Source organism: Brienomyrus brachyistius, chromosome 11, assembly GCF_023856365.1.
Source record: "Brienomyrus brachyistius isolate T26 chromosome 11, BBRACH_0.4, whole genome shotgun sequence".
Taxonomy (NCBI): domain Eukaryota; kingdom Metazoa; phylum Chordata; class Actinopteri; order Osteoglossiformes; family Mormyridae; genus Brienomyrus; species Brienomyrus brachyistius.
The window spans coordinates 2,952,314-2,971,404 of record NC_064543.1 but is presented as its reverse complement, the minus strand read 5'-3'; the positions used below and the strand labels follow the sequence as shown (position 1 = coordinate 2,971,404).

The 19,091-nt window shown below is 39.5% G+C and overlaps 1 protein-coding gene across 1 annotated transcript; it reads left to right on the top strand.

Moving 5' to 3' along the window:
* Window positions 1-2,949: 2,949 nt before the first annotated feature.
* LOC125704153 (uncharacterized) lies at window positions 2,950-16,034 on the top strand. Its single transcript, XM_048969499.1, has 10 exons — window positions 2,950-3,080; window positions 3,175-3,210; window positions 3,435-3,737; window positions 3,912-4,235; window positions 4,855-4,947; window positions 5,083-5,107; window positions 14,793-14,851; window positions 14,952-14,979; window positions 15,413-15,468; window positions 15,716-16,034. The coding sequence occupies exons 1-10, from the start codon at window positions 3,056-3,058 to the stop codon at window positions 15,766-15,768; spliced, it is 1,002 nt and encodes a 333-aa protein (XP_048825456.1). The 5' UTR covers window positions 2,950-3,055; the 3' UTR covers window positions 15,769-16,034.
* Window positions 16,035-19,091: the final 3,057 nt, after the last annotated feature.

The window sequence follows — 19,091 nt, the reverse complement described above, 5'->3', positions numbered from 1 at the left end:
ATTTCCCTTCCTGCTCTCTTCAGACATGATGCTCGTTATCATAAATTTCACCATTTGGACAATCTGTCTTATCTGATAATTAATTATCTGCTGTTCATTTGCCCATACTGTGGTCCTGTGTTGTGCTCACAATGCCATTGATTGCTTGAGAGCTACTGGTAGGAACCAGCCTTCCGTGTTATTTTAATTACCACCATAATTTGGTTTACTGAAAATAATACTACATGCAGCACAGAAGAGGACAGAGAACATATTCTGTTTATGAATAAGAATTTTAAGGCAATAGAGCTTTAGCATGTGCATCATATGCATATTAAACAGAAAACGTATATAATAGCAGAAGTGTATGTAAATGATAACACAACAGTAGTAAAACAGCACAAGTTGGCTTGCAGTGGGAAAAGTTGAAACATCGCATCACAGTGACATCTGGTGGCCAAATGGTGCTTGACAAAGCCTCATTGTTTGAGGCAAACTATAGAGCAGAATAAGATGTTATGATGACACCATTACGATACTGTGTCTAGGAGAAATGTGTAAAAAAAAGAATGTTCTTACTGACGTAATCAACGAACAACATCACCTTCTGTTGTTAATAACAATTTGAAATGAATAGGCCTACATTTTTGAGTAGGCTGAAAGGTTTTTAGGTAATACTTTACATTAACTGTACCTTCATAATGCATTCATAGACCATTCAGTGCACCTTTATAATGCCTTTATAATGTATTCATAGACCATTCAGTGCACCTTCATAATGCCTTTATAATGCATTCATAGACCTTTCAGTGCACCTTCATAATGCCTTTATAATGCATTCATAGACCATTCAGTGCACCTTCGTAACACTGTAGTTTTGGCCATGTTTGTCGTAATTTATAAACAATTTCATAAAAACAGTGGAAAACGCTTATACTGTAGTGATCACAACTGCGTGGGTGAAATTGAAGTGATAATCGATTTTTTTATTCTTTATCTCTCGGGCAGATTACCATATGATTGATATTTGTATATTTATTACACACAAATTACTGTACTGTACAAATTAAATTACCTACCTGTGTATAATTCAAATTCAATATAAAATACAGTATATCCATACATTTTCCAAAACGCTTATCCTACTAGGTCACAGGGGGTCCAGGGCCTATCCCAGAAGCTACAGGTACAAGAGACTCGAACCTGGGTCCCAGAGATGTGAAGCAACAGCGCTAACCACTGCACCACCATCGCAACGTTGCATTGCTTCAAAGCGCTTATTGAAGTTTCTCAGCTGCATCTCGGTTGCTCGTTTTTGGAGGTTTGTAATAAGCTTTGATGAGTCTATGTTTATCATTGAGAGAAAACGACGTTCTTTTTCCCGTCAGCTTTTCTGTGTGTGTCGCATTAGCCTCAGGTAGCTAGCCAGAAGCAGACAGGTTACCGCAAAAAAAAAACAAAAAAAAAACGCAGTTTTAAGGGTTTAAATATGTTGTTAAATAAATTAAAGAGACCCAAAATGAACACTGTAAGTGGACTGGTTAATTACTATAAGCAAGTCATTTAAACAGTATTTGTACAAGAATGGTTTATATTATAAATACGGATTTTAACCGTGAGTGCTGTAAGAGGTTTCAACAGTAATAATGCTTTCATGTTTACCGGATTGAGAGTTGTCTTGGGACCAGAACATCCTGGACGGGTGGCTCACCTGCCCCACTGAAAAAGGATGAAATATTTTATAGTTATTGGGTGGCTTGCAAATGGTGGAAAGGTACCAGAGAATGATGACTTTTTGTAGTGCGTGTCTTTATTTCAATAATAAACTAAATTAATACAAATCCATTGTAAGGTGTGAAACATAACCTTAAGTATGAAATTGCTGAAATAAATTTGAATATTAAACAAAATGTGGTAAAACTACTACATGTTTTGGTTTTTGTGTCTGACCTTTGTACTCAGAAACAACAACAACAAATTTATTTTTGTATAGCGCGTTATCACAACATTACATTGTCTCAAAGCACTTTACAGCATCCCCCAGTGAGTAAGCCATAGGCGACAGTGGCAAGGAAAAACTCCAAAGAAGGAAGCAACCTTGGGAGGGAAAACAAAGGGGGCTCAAAGGGGGAGCCCATCGTCCAGGGGCTGGCAGGGAGAGTCAAATAGGAGAGATGGCTAAGTGCCAAGTCACACTGTCCAAATCATAAGATTTGAGAAATAACCAGGGAGCAGGGAGGTGATGACAAGCCGGTGCCGACTGAGGTCTCCAGGCAGCACACCCCAGGAGGGTTAGGGGAAATAAAATGTGCAATTAATCAAAGTAAGGGAGACTATAGGCAGTGCTAACAGTTAGGTGAGTGCAATATGAATTGCAATGTGCAAGCTCTGGCAGATATGGCTATAGCAGCATAAGTAGGAGGGAGAGGAAAGTGGGAATGCAGGCATGGGGAGTCCCTGAAATGTCAGCACTGACAACAAGCTAGAGTGACAGCACTGACAGTTCAGTTTATCCAAAGCTAATGGCACGATCCCCACCCAGCTCTACACCTCACACTATAGGTCTGACTGGGAGTGAACAATTAGCTAAAGCTAGGACTAGTGTCCCTATAAGCTAAAATAAACAGGTGTGTTTTTAGTCTAGACTTGAATATTGAGAGTGAGCCTGAATCCCGTACATCCGGTGGAAGACCATTCCACAGCTGAAGAGCTCTATAGGAGAAAGCTCTGCAGCCTGCCGTAGCTCCTTCTACCCTAGGCACTAACAGATATCCTGTGCCTTGAGAACGAAGCAAGCACGGAGGGTTGTATGAGGTCAGCAGGTCACTAAGGTATTCTGGTGTAAGGCCATTCAGTGCTTTAGAGATTAACAGCAGTATTTTATAGTCAATCCGAAACTTAACTGGTAGCGAAAGAAGGGAGGATAAGACCGGTGTACATAGTCAAAGTTTTACCATATGAAGTCATGATGCTATTTTGAACTAGCTAAACGCTTCAGTAACACCTGCCCTAAAACTCACAAGAGTGCTGCCTAAAACCATATCTCACAAGCTCCGCCAAGCCTCTAGAAACAGAAATGGCCTTCGTCCTGCTCTTAGCTTGTAAGTAGCTTCTAAAACAGCTATTTTAATATTGGATTTCATTGCGAAGATATGAAGTTTTTATATCTTTAATAATATTTATTCATTTTTGTAGATGCACTGGCAAATATGATGCTAACCCATACAACAGGTAATTACAAACAATTGTACACTTTGTAATATCATTTACTGTGAATGTACGATTTGCATAATATTTATATCAAACATAAAACATTTTTTGAACAATAAATCAAACTTTCACAACATTTCTATAATTACTATATTACTATAATGTATAGTTTCAATTGTTGGTTAGTTAATTAAAGCATATCCTATATTCCTGCTGTTCTTTCTTTCATCATGGCACTATTGTAGATGACATCCATCCCGCAAAGATATTTATGAAGCAAGTTTCAACAGTAGGAGGTGAAGTAGAAGTAATTTGCAGCACCTATGGGTTTAGGAAAGACCCGTCAGAATTGGTGCACATATACCTCTGCAAAAACGGAATAGGAGTAAGAAGGCAATTGGAGAATAAATATTTTGAGACCAAAATTATTTTGAAAAATGTGGCAAAAAACGACACTGGCAACTACAGCTGTGTGTTCTCAGTGTCTGAGTATGAACCGAGCGAAGTCCGGAGAAAAGGGGATAACTCTGTATTTTTCCAGGTCATCGGTAAGAAGCGGATCTTTTTCTCCTCTCTGCAGTACCTTATATAATATTCAGCTATTTAATTGACCATCTTAAATATTTGTACTCAATGTTATTCTGCACTTTAGATAACACAGCAAATACACACCTGAAATATGTTTGATGGTATATCATGCGAGACTCTTCCTTTGGGTTCAGGTGATTTCATCCCAGCAAACATTGCTGTGAGGGATGAATCAGTGAGGGAAGGCGATGATGTGGTTCTAAGGTGTAGCCTTCAAGGTGTGCAGATGGTGCACAGCAGCGCGTCCTTTGCCTACCTCAGTAAAGATGGAGTTCCTGTACAATTACAAACATGGGACACAGAGAAGAATGAAGCCAAATTCACCATTAATAGCATCACCAAGGAGAACAATGGCAACTACAGCTGTGTCCTCTTCAGGTCAGGGTTACTCACCAGCACGGCAATGAAGTTGTATGGAAATAATACTGTATTACTCTCTGCTTCTGCCACTTTTAGTGGTAAGTACCTGTTTACTGACTTTCATATAATTCCACACATCTTATAACTGAACTACGCAAATAATAATGCATTTATACATGACTGTAGCAGGATAGACCGTGCATATTTACACTTTTTAAATCAAAGTTTCAGACTTCTTCAGGTTTCCAATTCTAATGATTCTGCATTACCATTTGTAGAGAATGCAGTCTACAGCTTTTACGGGGCTATCACACAACAATAGACAACTATTATGTAGCATTAAGCTCCAGTATGATTAAAAGGGCTATCACACAACAACGGACAACTGTTAACATTAAGCTCCAGTATGATTAAAAAGATAGACTACATAAAGAAAAAATTAGAGTATTTAAAATACTAATTCATAAACATTTCATTTTATTTAAAATATCATTGTAAATTATTATTTAAATTTATAATATTTAGCTAAATCCCCCCCCCCAAAAAACAGAGTTTATTTAATTAATGGTAAAATCTATTGACTTAATGTACAATGATAGTTGCTGCTCAGTGAAACCAAGATATACATTAATAACATTAACAGAATATATACATCCCTGTATACTGAACACTGTTAGAGACTTTTATGAAGTTTTTATGAAGGCATTTGTATTACAGGTTCCATTCTTGCAATTACATATGTGGGCTACATTTTACTGCTGATTCTAGTCTTCATGGCTGGAGTTTGCCGATACAGAGTGACTATGAAAGGTCAGTTAAGTAAATAAAATTGTTGTTATTTTCTCTTTTGGTTCCCCGATCTTGGTTTAAATAACACATACAACGATTTTCTTATTTCTTCTGTAACATATACTGTAAGCATGCTTACATTGCTTTCTTTATCAGGGAAATCCAAAGGTGGCCCCGAAAGGTAAGTGGAAGGGCCAGACATCCCTGTGTTTTCAGTTTGTTGTACTACAATACAACCGTGTTTCAAATAAATCTGGTTTCCTCCCAGGGAACAGGAGGAGGATAACAGGAATAGCACAGAAATTCGACACAGTGTACCTGTTCCCGGTGAGTACTGGGCCTATTATGTGCATAACTATGAATTTCAAATCTGCTTTTCTTCATTGTTTACCTAATTTCATCACTATTATCATTTGTTACGTTTCAGAAGATGACACGTTTCAGGAGACAGGCTGGTGAGTCTTTATGTGCTATTTTGTCAGAAATCAGTTACAATTGGCTTTTGGCTGTGGCAGAATTTATACTTTCAACCTGTTTTCTGTGTTTATACTCATAACTTAATACAACATGTTCAGTCAGTTCCTGGGTCAAGAAAATCTAACTTACAGACAACTCATACTTACGAACGAACTGTCATAAAGTCTATTATTTAAAAAATTCAGGTTAAGTACAACACTTCATGAAAACATTGGATGGCTTTAGTGGTCTATTGGCTTGACATACAGTACAATGTATGTACAACAATAGAGCTATGTTTCAGTTAAATCTGTTTTTCGCTCATTATTATTAGTAGTAGTACTAGTAGTAGTGTTACATTGTTTAGAAGAAATGCTGAAATGTTTCCATTGTCAAGGCGTTTGTACTGTTATTTGATAGTTGGCTACAGTTTATTATTACCAATGTTTCCATTGCATTTTGTTTTATGCTGTGCTGTGCTCAGAATAGGACACGTAGCTTTTGTGCAGAAAGACCCCCGCTTGCACAGGTCTACATTTGTATTACCTTTCTAACCACTAACAGTGTACAGGGTTAATACACAAAACAGCCTTCGCTGCTCTGTATGGTGATTTTTTTTGGGTAGGATGGGGGGTGGCTGGTTTCACATGCAACGAAACCTACACCAGAGGAAACTGAGTTAAAGTATGGGGAGGGTGAGGGGGTGTGCAGGGGCAGACTGGCAAGAAAAAGCAGCCCAGGAATTTTCAGGAGGAGAGGTTCCCTTGGCCCCTTTTGCCACTGACCTGGGATCAACCATTTGACCAGCAATTAAATGTATTATCCGAGTTTGGGGAAGAAAGAGCAGCCCTCACAGGATGGATCCACCAGGGAAATCCGTGAGCTTCATGGTGGCCAGTCCGTGCCTGGGGCGTGTCACCCTGCCTGGGGGTGTGTTACCCTCATTTCACAGTAGATGAAATGCAGAAAACAGGATAAATGTGTAAAATGAGAAGCCAGAACGTAATAAAATTATATAATAGGCAGTGCATGCCAGTCACAAAACATGTAAACAATTTCAGAACAATGTTCAGTGTGTTTTCTATTTCATTGTATTTATTGAATTAACATTGTGGATTAACTTACTCTCCCTTTTGAAAAGACACTTAGCACTGTTTTGTTTTGACTTTCATCTGCAGATGGAGGCCCCCCCTCACTCCCCCCCCCCCCCCCCATGCAGCGCAGCACAGAACAACAATACAGTATGAACAAAGAAGGACTTACCTGAAAGGAGTTACATTCCTAAGAACAACCAAAACCATTAGACTGCTATTACCTTGCGAGCCTCAAAAAGCTTATAGTGCTGTTTCTCACCTGGTGGCTCACGACCCAAAAGTGGGTCTCGGGACCAATTTCACGGGGTCATGGATTGTGTGGTAACAACAACAACAATAATAATAATAATAACATAAAAATTGAAATTCTGAAATTTTGAAATTTATTTTATAATTAATTTGACCATTTTTGTTCTTTAACTGCATTAACACATTGTGCTGCTGCTATGGCACTATTTACTATTACTGCCAATAAATAAATTATTTAAATTTGCCTTCATACATCAAAGAAGATGCTGAGGAACAGAGCGGAGTAAGACCTCAGAACTGAGCTGCATTTAGCGTATGCATGTACAGTGTGGGAACAATGAAATGGATTGAATTTAAGAAAATAAATAATTTTGATACAACTTACATGTGCCTAAAAATTTGCTGGTCATTCCACCTTCACCCCTATTCATCATATAGTCCATCCCTGTCCTATGTGTTCAGTCCCCGTTTGGCTAGCAGGTGTTGCTGGCCATCCTGTTCCCTCTTCTATCTTTCTTATGTCCCCATAGTGTGATTGCCTTGCTCCGCCGACTGCTGCATAGCTCAGTGGGTTGAATGTGTAGTTCAGAGATTGTTAATGCTTTGGTTGTGACTTAATGTGTCAGTAGGATTGGTTTTCTATTCATCCCATGTTTGTTATGATCTTTTTTGGTTTCCTGGTCTTATGTTTGCCCTGCATGTGTCCAGTCACTTCTGGTCTGATTTTTATTTTGGTTCTATGTTAATTATTCTTAGTAATTCCCGGTGTGTGACTAGTACTTCTTACTTTCAGTGTTTGTAGAGTTCCTAGTCCTGTGTTCATTGATGTAAGTTACCCCACCCGTTGCCTGTTTTCTCTGTGCCCTTGCTATTGGTTAATTGTCTCATGTGCCACACCTGCTCCCTCGTTATCCCAGTTGTCTCTTTACGTTCGAGTGCCTGCCTGTGTTCCTTTCCTCAGTTGGTTATTGTGCTTTGCTGCTGTTTGTTACACTGTTGTTTCTCCTAGTTATGTTCCTCGTATTGTCTGTTTTCCTTTGTATGTTAGTTTATTGTTGTTGTTTTTTTTTTTAAGTAATTCTTCTCGTGTTTAGTTCTGACCCCTTGTGGTCCCTTTTATTTTGTGGTTTTCCCTTGGTGTTCTGATTTTTGTTAATAAACCCCTGTTGTCCTAGAGCCGCAAGTGGATGATCACCTTTTCCTTCACCTCCTCCAGGCCACAATGCTGTGCTAAGAAAGACCCGACACTCTGGGTTCTTGTTAACTAAGTATGCTGGAGGTGTATTTTCTAAAGAACATTTCTTTTTACTTTATATAATCATCAGTGACATCACAAACAACATTACACGTATAAAATTGCATACCACATTATTTGATTTGTGTGGTACCTGACCTATAGCACAATCGAGTACAAACAAGAAAAAGAGTGCACATATATATGCTTAACCAGCATACTTGATCTGTATTCATGTTCACAACAGACCTCAATCTCACATTCTATGTTCTAGGCAAAGTATTTAACAAAATACAGTAAGTGAAACTGTATCAAGGAAATGTTTCATCGGGTAAGCAGTAATTAATTGTGCATGAATTAAAAATAGTTTGACCATCTCTGCAGACCTGTGGCATCCAGGTTTTTATCTGATCTGCAGCTGTTATATATAAGTACCTTGCACAGTAAGGCATTCTTGTGCATTTCACCATGTCCAGGTTGTTCATTGCTCAGTGTCAGTATTTTAGTTCCACTCATGCTTTACGGCCAATTTAAAGAATCTACACAGCCATTAAGAGAATATAATATTTATTTATGAGTATTGCGATTTAACTGGAGAGACTGATGTTCATCCGTCCTTAATTAAATAATTCCTTACTATTCGCCTAAAGCATACCCCAGCCTCACTGTAGCTGTTTATTGATACCAGAGGGGGATGTGATCCAGGAGTTATGAGGCAGGAATGCACTGAACTGGGGTCAGGGCTGTCTACTGAAAAGGTATTACATGTAATGAATCCCTGCAAAACATTAGGCTCTCAGTTTTCAGGGCCGACTCATACATTTAACACAGCTTTCTTCTTTCTTTTTGAAAAGGGTAGGTGAAAAGGACGGCAGTGTTGTGGTTTGTTGGTAATGTGCACATAGGCGACAAGCTTGCCTTTGAGATCAGGTGACCCAGTTGCAGTGAGTGGGGGAGCATCATTAATGTGCTCACTCCTTTTATGCTCTCCTGTGTAATTGTGATATGGCGCAGGGCAGGGACGGATTACGGACCGGGCCAGCGGGGCCGCTGCCCAGGGGCCCTTGGGGTGCAGGGGGCCCGTGGGGCCCCTAGCCCAAAACAATTTGCAACGCTTATCAACAATGTATTTTCGTTTGTCTATTTCAGAGGGCCTACATTCTTTGATCCTCTGCCTACAAGGGCCCCTGACCCTATAGGGAGGGTGTTTGGCTGCCAAGGGCCCTTGAATTGTGGGCCTAGCTTCAGATGGCCAACCCTAATAACACGTAAGTTGACACAATAGGCCTTTGGAAAATATGAAGCTCAGTGAAACCAAGATATACATTAATAATATGCACACAATATACATCCCTGTATGCCTAACTCTTCCAGAGACTTCAAAGTTTTTAATGAAGACATTTGTATTACAGGGTCCATTCTAGTAATTGGACAGGTGATCTTCATTTTACTGCTGATTCTAGTCATAATGGTTGGAGTCTGGCAGTGTAAGAAAGGTCAGTAAAGGTAATATAAAGTCTGTTACTGTTTTCTATTTTGGTTCCCCGATCTTGGTTTAAATAACACATACAACGATTTTCTTATTTCTTCTGTAACATATACTGTAAGCATGCTTACATTGCTTTCTTTATCAGGGAAATCCAAAGGTGGTCCCGAAAGGTAAGTGGAAGGGCCAGACATCCCTGTGTTTTCAGTTTGTTGTACTACAATACAACCGTGTTTCAAATAAATCTGGTTTCCTCCCAGGGAACAGGAGGAGGATAACAGGAATAGCACAGAAATTCGACACAGTGTACCTGTTCCCGGTGAGTACTGGGCCTATTATGTGCATAACTATGAATTTCAAATCTGCTTTTCTTCATTGTTTACCTAATTTCATCACCATTATCATTTGTTACGTTTCAGAAGATGACACGTTTCAGGAGACAGGCTGGTGAGTCTTTATGTGCTATTTTGTCAGAAATCAGTTATACTTTAATTGGCTATTAATGTGGCAGAATTTATACTTTCAACCTGTGTTCTGTGTTCATACTGATAACCTAATACAACATGTTCAGTCATGGCTGGACCTCACTTTAGGGATCAATTCTTGTTCATAACCTGGGAACCGCCTGTACACTTCTGTGTTGACCGCCTGTTGACACTTCTGTGGGCTTTGTATCATTTGATCAAATTATTTCTTGTGTAAGAAATTGTGGGGGTCCTACACATAAAATCCCCATGAAATCGATTTTCATTCGCGGCTGAAACATAACAAAATGGGGAAAAATCCCAGGGGGGTGAATTCTTATGCAAAGCGCTATAAAAGCAGCATGAAACATTCACCGATATGCATGAAATTATTGTGTGTGTTTATCATTTACCAGCCATACATATGAATCCGCTGAATTCTCAGACGAGGAAGAAACCAGCTTTTGTGATGGTGAGGCTGAAACTAATGTTTTCAGTAAATATAAGTATTTACTTCAGATAAATTTGTCCTTGTTCACATTTCATTGTTTTCCTCATTAGTTAATTGACGGCAAACTGACAGAAACAAGATATACAATAATGTATAATATGCATAATACAGTAATAATTAAAGATAACTGAATACAAAGAACAATAGAAATGCAAAGCCCCCTGTTTTAGCAGCAGTCCAATGTGCTTTTGTTCACTTTAATTCACAGAAAACTGGGTATATCATGAAGTAGAGGTGAGTGACTACATGACCACAGGCTAGAATCTGTCATTGCATGCGTTGTCTTCCATTATACGGGAAGTTAACCTTACTGTCTAATCGAGAAAATGTCTTTAGTTAGTGCTACACATAGATTAGATTCTTTTCATAAAAATACCAAATAGGCTTATTTGAATTGTCTACATCGTTTAGAAGAAATGCTGAAATGTTTCCATTGTCAAGGCGTTTGTACTGTTATTTGGTAGTTGGCTACAGTTCATTATTACCAATGTTTCCATTGCATTTTGTTTTATGCTGTGCTGTGCTCAGAATAGGACACGTAGCTTTTGTGCAGAAAGACCCCCGCTTGCACAGGTCTACATTTGTATTACCTTTCTAACCACTTCAAAACAGTGTACAGGGTTAATACACAAAACAGCCTTCGCTGCTCTGTATGGTGATTTTTTTTGGGTAGGATGGGGGGTGGCTGGTTTCACATGCAACGAAACCTACACCAGAGGAAACTGAGTTAAAGTATGGGGTGGGTGAGGGGGTGTGCAGGGGCAGACTGGCAAGAAAAAGCAGCCCAGGAATTTTCAGGAGGAGAGGTTTCCTTGGGCCCCTTTTGCCACTGACCTGGGATCAACCATTTGACCAGCAATTAAATGTATTATCCGAGTTTGGGGAAGAAAGAGCAGCCCTCACAGGATGGATCCACCAGGGAAATCCGTGAGCTTCATGGTGGCCAGTCCGTGCCTGGGGCGTGTCACCCTGCCTGGGGGTGTGTTACCCTCATTTCACAGTAGATGAAATGCAGAAAACAGGATAAATGTGTAAAATGAGAAGCCAGAACGTAATAAAATTATATAATAGGCAGTGCATGCCAGTCACAAAACATGTAAACAATTTCAGAACAATGTTCAGTGTGTTTTCTATTTCATTGTATTTATTGAATTAACATTGTGGATTAACTTACTCTCCCTTTTGAAAAGACACTTAGCACTGTTTTGTTTTGACTTTCATCTGCAGATGGAGGCCCCCCCTCACTCCCCCCCCCCCCCCCCATGCAGCGCAGCACAGAACAACAATACAGTATGAACAAAGAAGGACTTACCTGAAAGGAGTTACATTCCTAAGAACAACCAAAACCATTAGACTGCTATTACCTTGCGAGCCTCAAAAAGCTTATAGTGCTGTTTCTCACCTGGTGGCTCACGACCCAAAAGTGGGTCTCGGGACCAATTTCACGGGGTCATGGATTGTGTGGTAACAACAACAACAATAATAATAATAATAACATAAAAATTGAAATTCTGAAATTTTGAAATTTATTTTATAATTAATTTGACCATTTTTGTTCTTTAACTGCATTAACACATTGTGCTGCTGCTATGGCACTATTTACTATTACTGCCAATAAATAAATTATTTAAATTTGCCTTCATACATCAAAGAAGATGCTGAGGAACAGAGCGGAGTAAGACCTCAGAACTGAGCTGCATTTAGCGTATGCATGTACAGTGTGGGAACAATGAAATGGATTGAATTTAAGAAAATAAATAATTTTGATACAACTTACATGTGCCTAAAAATTTGCTGGTCATTCCACCTTCACCCCTATTCATCATATAGTCCATCCCTGTCCTATGTGTTCAGTCCCCGTTTGGCTAGCAGGTGTTGCTGGCCATCCTGTTCCCTCTTCTATCTTTCTTATGTCCCCATAGTGTGATTGCCTTGCTCCGCCGACTGCTGCATAGCTCAGTGGGTTGAATGTGTAGTTCAGAGATTGTTAATGCTTTGGTTGTGACTTAATGTGTCAGTAGGATTGGTTTTCTATTCATCCCATGTTTGTTATGATCTTTTTTGGTTTCCTGGTCTTATGTTTGCCCTGCATGTGTCCAGTCACTTCTGGTCTGATTTTTATTTTGGTTCTATGTTAATTATTCTTAGTAATTCCCGGTGTGTGACTAGTACTTCTTACTTTCAGTGTTTGTAGAGTTCCTAGTCCTGTGTTCATTGATGTAAGTTACCCCACCCGTTGCCTGTTTTCTCTGTGCCCTTGCTATTGGTTAATTGTCTCATGTGCCACACCTGCTCCCTCGTTATCCCAGTTGTCTCTTTACGTTCGAGTGCCTGCCTGTGTTCCTTTCCTCAGTTGGTTATTGTGCTTTGCTGCTGTTTGTTACACTGTTGTTTCTCCTAGTTATGTTCCTCGTATTGTCTGTTTTCCTTTGTATGTTAGTTTATTGTTGTTGTTTTTTTTTTTAAGTAATTCTTCTCGTGTTTAGTTCTGACCCCTTGTGGTCCCTTTTATTTTGTGGTTTTCCCTTGGTGTTCTGATTTTTGTTAATAAACCCCTGTTGTCCTAGAGCCGCAAGTGGATGATCACCTTTTCCTTCACCTCCTCCAGGCCACAATGCTGTGCTAAGAAAGACCCGACACTCTGGGTTCTTGTTAACTAAGTATGCTGGAGGTGTATTTTCTAAAGAACATTTCTTTTTACTTTATATAATCATCAGTGACATCACAAACAACATTACACGTATAAAATTGCATACCACATTATTTGATTTGTGTGGTACCTGACCTATAGCACAATCGAGTACAAACAAGAAAAAGAGTGCACATATATATGCTTAACCAGCATACTTGATCTGTATTCATGTTCACAACAGACCTCAATCTCACATTCTATGTTCTAGGCAAAGTATTTAACAAAATACAGTAAGTGAAACTGTATCAAGGAAATGTTTCATCGGGTAAGCAGTAATTAATTGTGCATGAATTAAAAATAGTTTGACCATCTCTGCAGACCTGTGGCATCCAGGTTTTTATCTGATCTGCAGCTGTTATATATAAGTACCTTGCACAGTAAGGCATTCTTGTGCATTTCACCATGTCCAGGTTGTTCATTGCTCAGTGTCAGTATTTTAGTTCCACTCATGCTTTACGGCCAATTTAAAGAATCTACACAGCCATTAAGAGAATATAATATTTATTTATGAGTATTGCGATTTAACTGGAGAGACTGATGTTCATCCGTCCTTAATTAAATAATTCCTTACTATTCGCCTAAAGCATACCCCAGCCTCACTGTAGCTGTTTATTGATACCAGAGGGGGATGTGATCCAGGAGTTATGAGGCAGGAATGCACTGAACTGGGGTCAGGGCTGTCTACTGAAAAGGTATTACATGTAATGAATCCCTGCAAAACATTAGGCTCTCAGTTTTCAGGGCCGACTCATACATTTAACACAGCTTTCTTCTTTCTTTTTGAAAAGGGTAGGTGAAAAGGACGGCAGTGTTGTGGTTTGTTGGTAATGTGCACATAGGCGACAAGCTTGCCTTTGAGATCAGGTGACCCAGTTGCAGTGAGTGGGGGAGCATCATTAATGTGCTCACTCCTTTTATGCTCTCCTGTGTAATTGTGATATGGCGCAGGGCAGGGACGGATTACGGACCGGGCCAGCGGGGCCGCTGCCCAGGGGCCCTTGGGGTGCAGGGGGCCCGTGGGGCCCCTAGCCCAAAACAATTTGCAACGCTTATCAACAATGTATTTTCGTTTGTCTATTTCAGAGGGCCTACATTCTTTGATCCTCTGCCTACAAGGGCCCCTGACCCTATAGGGAGGGTGTTTGGCTGCCAAGGGCCCTTGAATTGTGGGCCTAGCTTCAGATGGCCAACCCTAATAACACGTAAGTTGACACAATAGGCCTTTGGAAAATATGAAGCTCAGTGAAACCAAGATATACATTAATAATATGCACACAATATACATCCCTGTATGCCTAACTCTTCCAGAGACTTCAAAGTTTTTAATGAAGACATTTGTATTACAGGGTCCATTCTAGTAATTGGACAGGTGATCTTCATTTTACTGCTGATTCTAGTCATAATGGTTGGAGTCTGGCAGTGTAAGAAAGGTCAGTAAAGGTAATATAAAGTCTGTTACTGTTTTCTATTTTGGTTCCCCGATCTTGGTTTAAATAACACATACAACGATTTTCTTATTTCTTCTGTAACATATACTGTAAGCATGCTTACATTGCTTTCTTTATCAGGGAAATCCAAAGGTGGTCCCGAAAGGTAAGTGGAAGGGCCAGACATCCCTGTGTTTTCAGTTTGTTGTACTACAATACAACCGTGTTTCAAATAAATCTGGTTTCCTCCCAGGGAACAGGAGGAGGATAACAGGAATAGCACAGAAATTCGACACAGTGTACCTGTTCCCGGTGAGTACTGGGCCTATTATGTGCATAACTATGAATTTCAAATCTGCTTTTCTTCATTGTTTACCTAATTTCATCACCATTATCATTTGTTACGTTTCAGAAGATGACACGTTTCAGGAGACAGGCTGGTGAGTCTTTATGTGCTATTTTGTCAGAAATCAGTTATACTTTAATTGGCTATTAATGTGGCAGAATTTATACTTTCAACCTGTGTTCTGTGTTCATACTGATAACCTAATACAACATGTTCAGTCATGGCTGGACCTCACTTTAGGGATCAATTCTTGTTCATAACCTGGGAACCGCCTGTACACTTCTGTGTTGACCGCCTGTTGACACTTCTGTGGGCTTTGTATCATTTGATCAAATTATTTCTTGTGTAAGAAATTGTGGGGGTCCTACACATAAAATCCCCATGAAATCGATTTTCATTCGCGGCTGAAACATAACAAAATGGGGAAAAATCCCAGGGGGGTGAATTCTTATGCAAAGCGCTATAAAAGCAGCATGAAACATTCACCGATATGCATGAAATTATTGTGTGTGTTTATCATTTACCAGCCATACATATGAATCCGCTGAATTCTCAGACGAGGAAGAAACCAGCTTTTGTGATGGTGAGGCTGAAACTAATGTTTTCAGTAAATATAAGTATTTACTTCAGATAAATTTGTCCTTGTTCACATTTCATTGTTTTCCTCATTAGTTAATTGACGGCAAACTGACAGAAACAAGATATACAATAATGTATAATATGCATAATACAGTAATAATTAAAGATAACTGAATACAAAGAACAATAGAAATGCAAAGCCCCCTGTTTTAGCAGCAGTCCAATGTGCTTTTGTTCACTTTAATTCACAGAAAACTGGGTATATCATGAAGTAGAGGTGAGTGACTACATGACCACAGGCTAGAATCTGTCATTGCATGCGTTGTCTTCCATTATACGGGAAGTTAACCTTACTGTCTAATCGAGAAAATGTCTTTAGTTAGTGCTACACATAGATTAGATTCTTTTCATAAAAATACCAAATAGGCTTATTTGAATTGTCTACATCGTTTAGAAGAAATGCTGAAATGTTTCCATTGTCAAGGCGTTTGTACTGTTATTTGGTAGTTGGCTACAGTTCATTATTACCAATGTTTCCATTGCATTTTGTTTTATGCTGTGCTGTGCTCAGAATAGGACACGTAGCTTTTGTGCAGAAAGACCCCCGCTTGCACAGGTCTACATTTGTATTACCTTTCTAACCACTTCAAAACAGTGTACAGGGTTAATACACAAAACAGCCTTCGCTGCTCTGTATGGTGATTTTTTTTGGGTAGGATGGGGGGTGGCTGGTTTCACATGCAACGAAACCTACACCAGAGGAAACTGAGTTAAAGTATGGGGTGGGTGAGGGGGTGTGCAGGGGCAGACTGGCAAGAAAAAGCAGCCCAGGAATTTTCAGGAGGAGAGGTTTCCTTGGGCCCCTTTTGCCACTGACCTGGGATCAACCATTTGACCAGCAATTAAATGTATTATCCGAGTTTGGGGAAGAAAGAGCAGCCCTCACAGGATGGATCCACCAGGGAAATCCGTGAGCTTCATGGTGGCCAGTCCGTGCCTGGGGCGTGTCACCCTGCCTGGGGGTGTGTTACCCTCATTTCACAGTAGATGAAATGCAGAAAACAGGATAAATGTGTAAAATGAGAAGCCAGAACGTTATAAAATTATATAATAGGCAGTGCATGTCAGTCACAAAACATGTAAACAATTTCAGAACAATGTTCAGTGTGTTTTCTATTTCATTGTATTTATTGAATTAACATTGTGGATTAACTTACTCTCCCTTTTGAAAAGACACTTAGCACTGTTTTGTTTTGACTTTCATCTGCAGATGGAGGCCCCCCCTCACTCCCCCCCCCCCCCCCCATGCAGCGCAGCACAGAACAACAATACAGTATGAACAAAGAAGGACTTACCTGAAAGGAGTTACATTCCTAAGAACAACCAAAACCATTAGACTGCTATTACCTTGCGAGCCTCAAAAAGCTTATAGTGCTGTTTCTCACCTGGTGGCTCACGACCCAAAAGTGGGTCTCGGGACCAATTTCACGGGGTCATGGATTGTGTGGTAACAACAACAACAATAATAATAATAATAACATAAAAATTGAAATTCTGAAATTTTGAAATTTATTTTATAATTAATTTGACCATTTTTGTTCTTTAACTGCATTAACACATTGTGCTGCTGCTATGGCACTATTTACTATTACTGCCAATAAATAAATTATTTAAATTTGCCTTCATACATCAAAGAAGATGCTGAGGAACAGAGCGGAGTAAGACCTCAGAACTGAGCTTCATTTAGCGTATGCATGTACAGTGTGGGAACAATGAAATGGATTGAATTTAAGAAAATAAATAATTTTGATACAACTTACATGTGCCTAAAAATTTGCTGGTCATTCCACCTTCACCCCTATCCATCATATAGTCCATCCCTGTCCTATGTGTTCAGTCCCCGTTTGGCTAGCAGGTGTTGCTGGCCATCCTGTTCCCTCTTCTATCTTTCTTATGTCCCCATAGTGTGATTGCCTTGCTCCGCCGACTGCTGCATAGCTCAGTGGGTTGAATGTGTAGTTCAGAGATTGTTAATGCTTTGGTTGTGACTTAATGTGTCAGTAGGATTGGTTTTCTATTCATCCCATGTTTGTTATGATCTTTTTTGGTTTCCTGGTCTTATGTTTGCCCTGCATGTGTCCAGTCACTTCTGGTCTGATTTTTATTTTGGTTCTATGTTAATTATTCTTAGTAATTCCCGGTGTGTGACTAGTACTTCTTACTTTCAGTGTTTGTAGAGTTCCTAGTCCTGTGTTCATTGATGTAAGTTACCCCACCCGTTGCCTGTTTTCTCTGTGCCCTTGCTATTGGTTAATTGTCTCATGTGCCACACCTGCTCCCTCGTTATCCCAGTTGTCTCTTTATGTTCGAGTGCCTGCCTGTGTTCCTTTTCTCAGTTGGTTATTGCGCTTTGCTGCTGTTTGTTACACTGTTGTTTCTCCTAGTTATGTTCCTCGTATTGTCTGTTTTCCTTTGTATGTTAGTTTATTGTTTTATTTTTTAAAGTAATTCTTCTCATGTTTAGTTCTGACCCCTTGTGGTCCCTTTTATTTTGTGGTTTTCCCTTGGTGTTCTGATTTTTGTTAATAAACCCCTGTTGTCCTAGAGCCACAAGTGGATGATCACCTTTTCCTTCACCTCCTCCAGGCCACAATGCTGTGCTAAGAAAGACCCGACACTCTGGGTTCTTGTTAACTAAGTATGCTGGAGGTGTATTTTCTAAAGAACATTTCTTTTTACTTTATATAATCATCAGTGACATCACAAACAACATTACACGTATAAAATTGCATACCACATTATTTGATTTGTGTGGTACCTGACCTATAGCACAATCGAGTACAAACAAGAAAAAGAGTGCACATATATATGCTTAACCAGCATACTTGATCTGTATTCATGTTCACAACAGACCTCAATCTCACATTCTATGTTCTAGGCAAAGTATTTAACAAAATACAGTAAGTGAAACTGTATCAAGGAAATGTTTCATCGGGTAAGCAGTAATTAATTGTGCATGAATTAAAAATAGTTTGACCATCTCTGCAGACCTGTGGCATCCAGGTTTTTATCTGATCTGCAGCTGTTATATATAAGTACCTTGCACAGTAAGGCATTCTTGTGCATTTCACCATGTCCAGGTTGTTCTCCAGCTCAGTGTCAGTATTTTAGTTCCACTCATGCTTTACAGCCAATTTAAAGAATCTACACAGCCATTAAGAGAATATAATATTTCTTTATGAGTATTGCGATTTAACTGGAGAGACTGATGTTCATCCGTCCTTAAATAATTCCTTACTATTTGCCTAAATCATACCCCAGCCTCACTGTAGCTGTTTATTGATACCAGAGGGGGATGTGATCCAGGAGTTATGAGGCAGGAATGCACTGAACTGGGGTCAGGGCTGTCTACTGAAAAGGTATTACATGTAAGGAATCCCTGCAAAACATTAGGCTCTCAGTTTTCAGGGCCGACTCATACATTTAACACAGCTTTCTTCTTTCTTTTTGAAAAGGGTAGGTGAAAAGGACGGCAGTGTTGTGGTTTGTTGGTAATATGCACATAGGCGACAAGCTTGCTTTTGAGATCAGGTGACCCAGTTGCAGTGAGTGGGGGGAGCATCATTA

Bases quoted from the DNA above. Each gene is read 5' to 3' on its own strand.
- LOC125704153 (XM_048969499.1), top strand. From the start codon at position 3,056: ATGGCCTTCGTCCTGCTCTTAGCTT. The intron at 4,236-4,854 runs GTAAGTACCTGT...TTTGTATTACAG, and splicing joins TGCTTCTGCCACTTTTAGTG to GTTCCATTCTTGCAATTACA. The intron at 14,852-14,951 runs GTGAGTACTGGG...GTTACGTTTCAG, and splicing joins ACACAGTGTACCTGTTCCCG to AAGATGACACGTTTCAGGAG.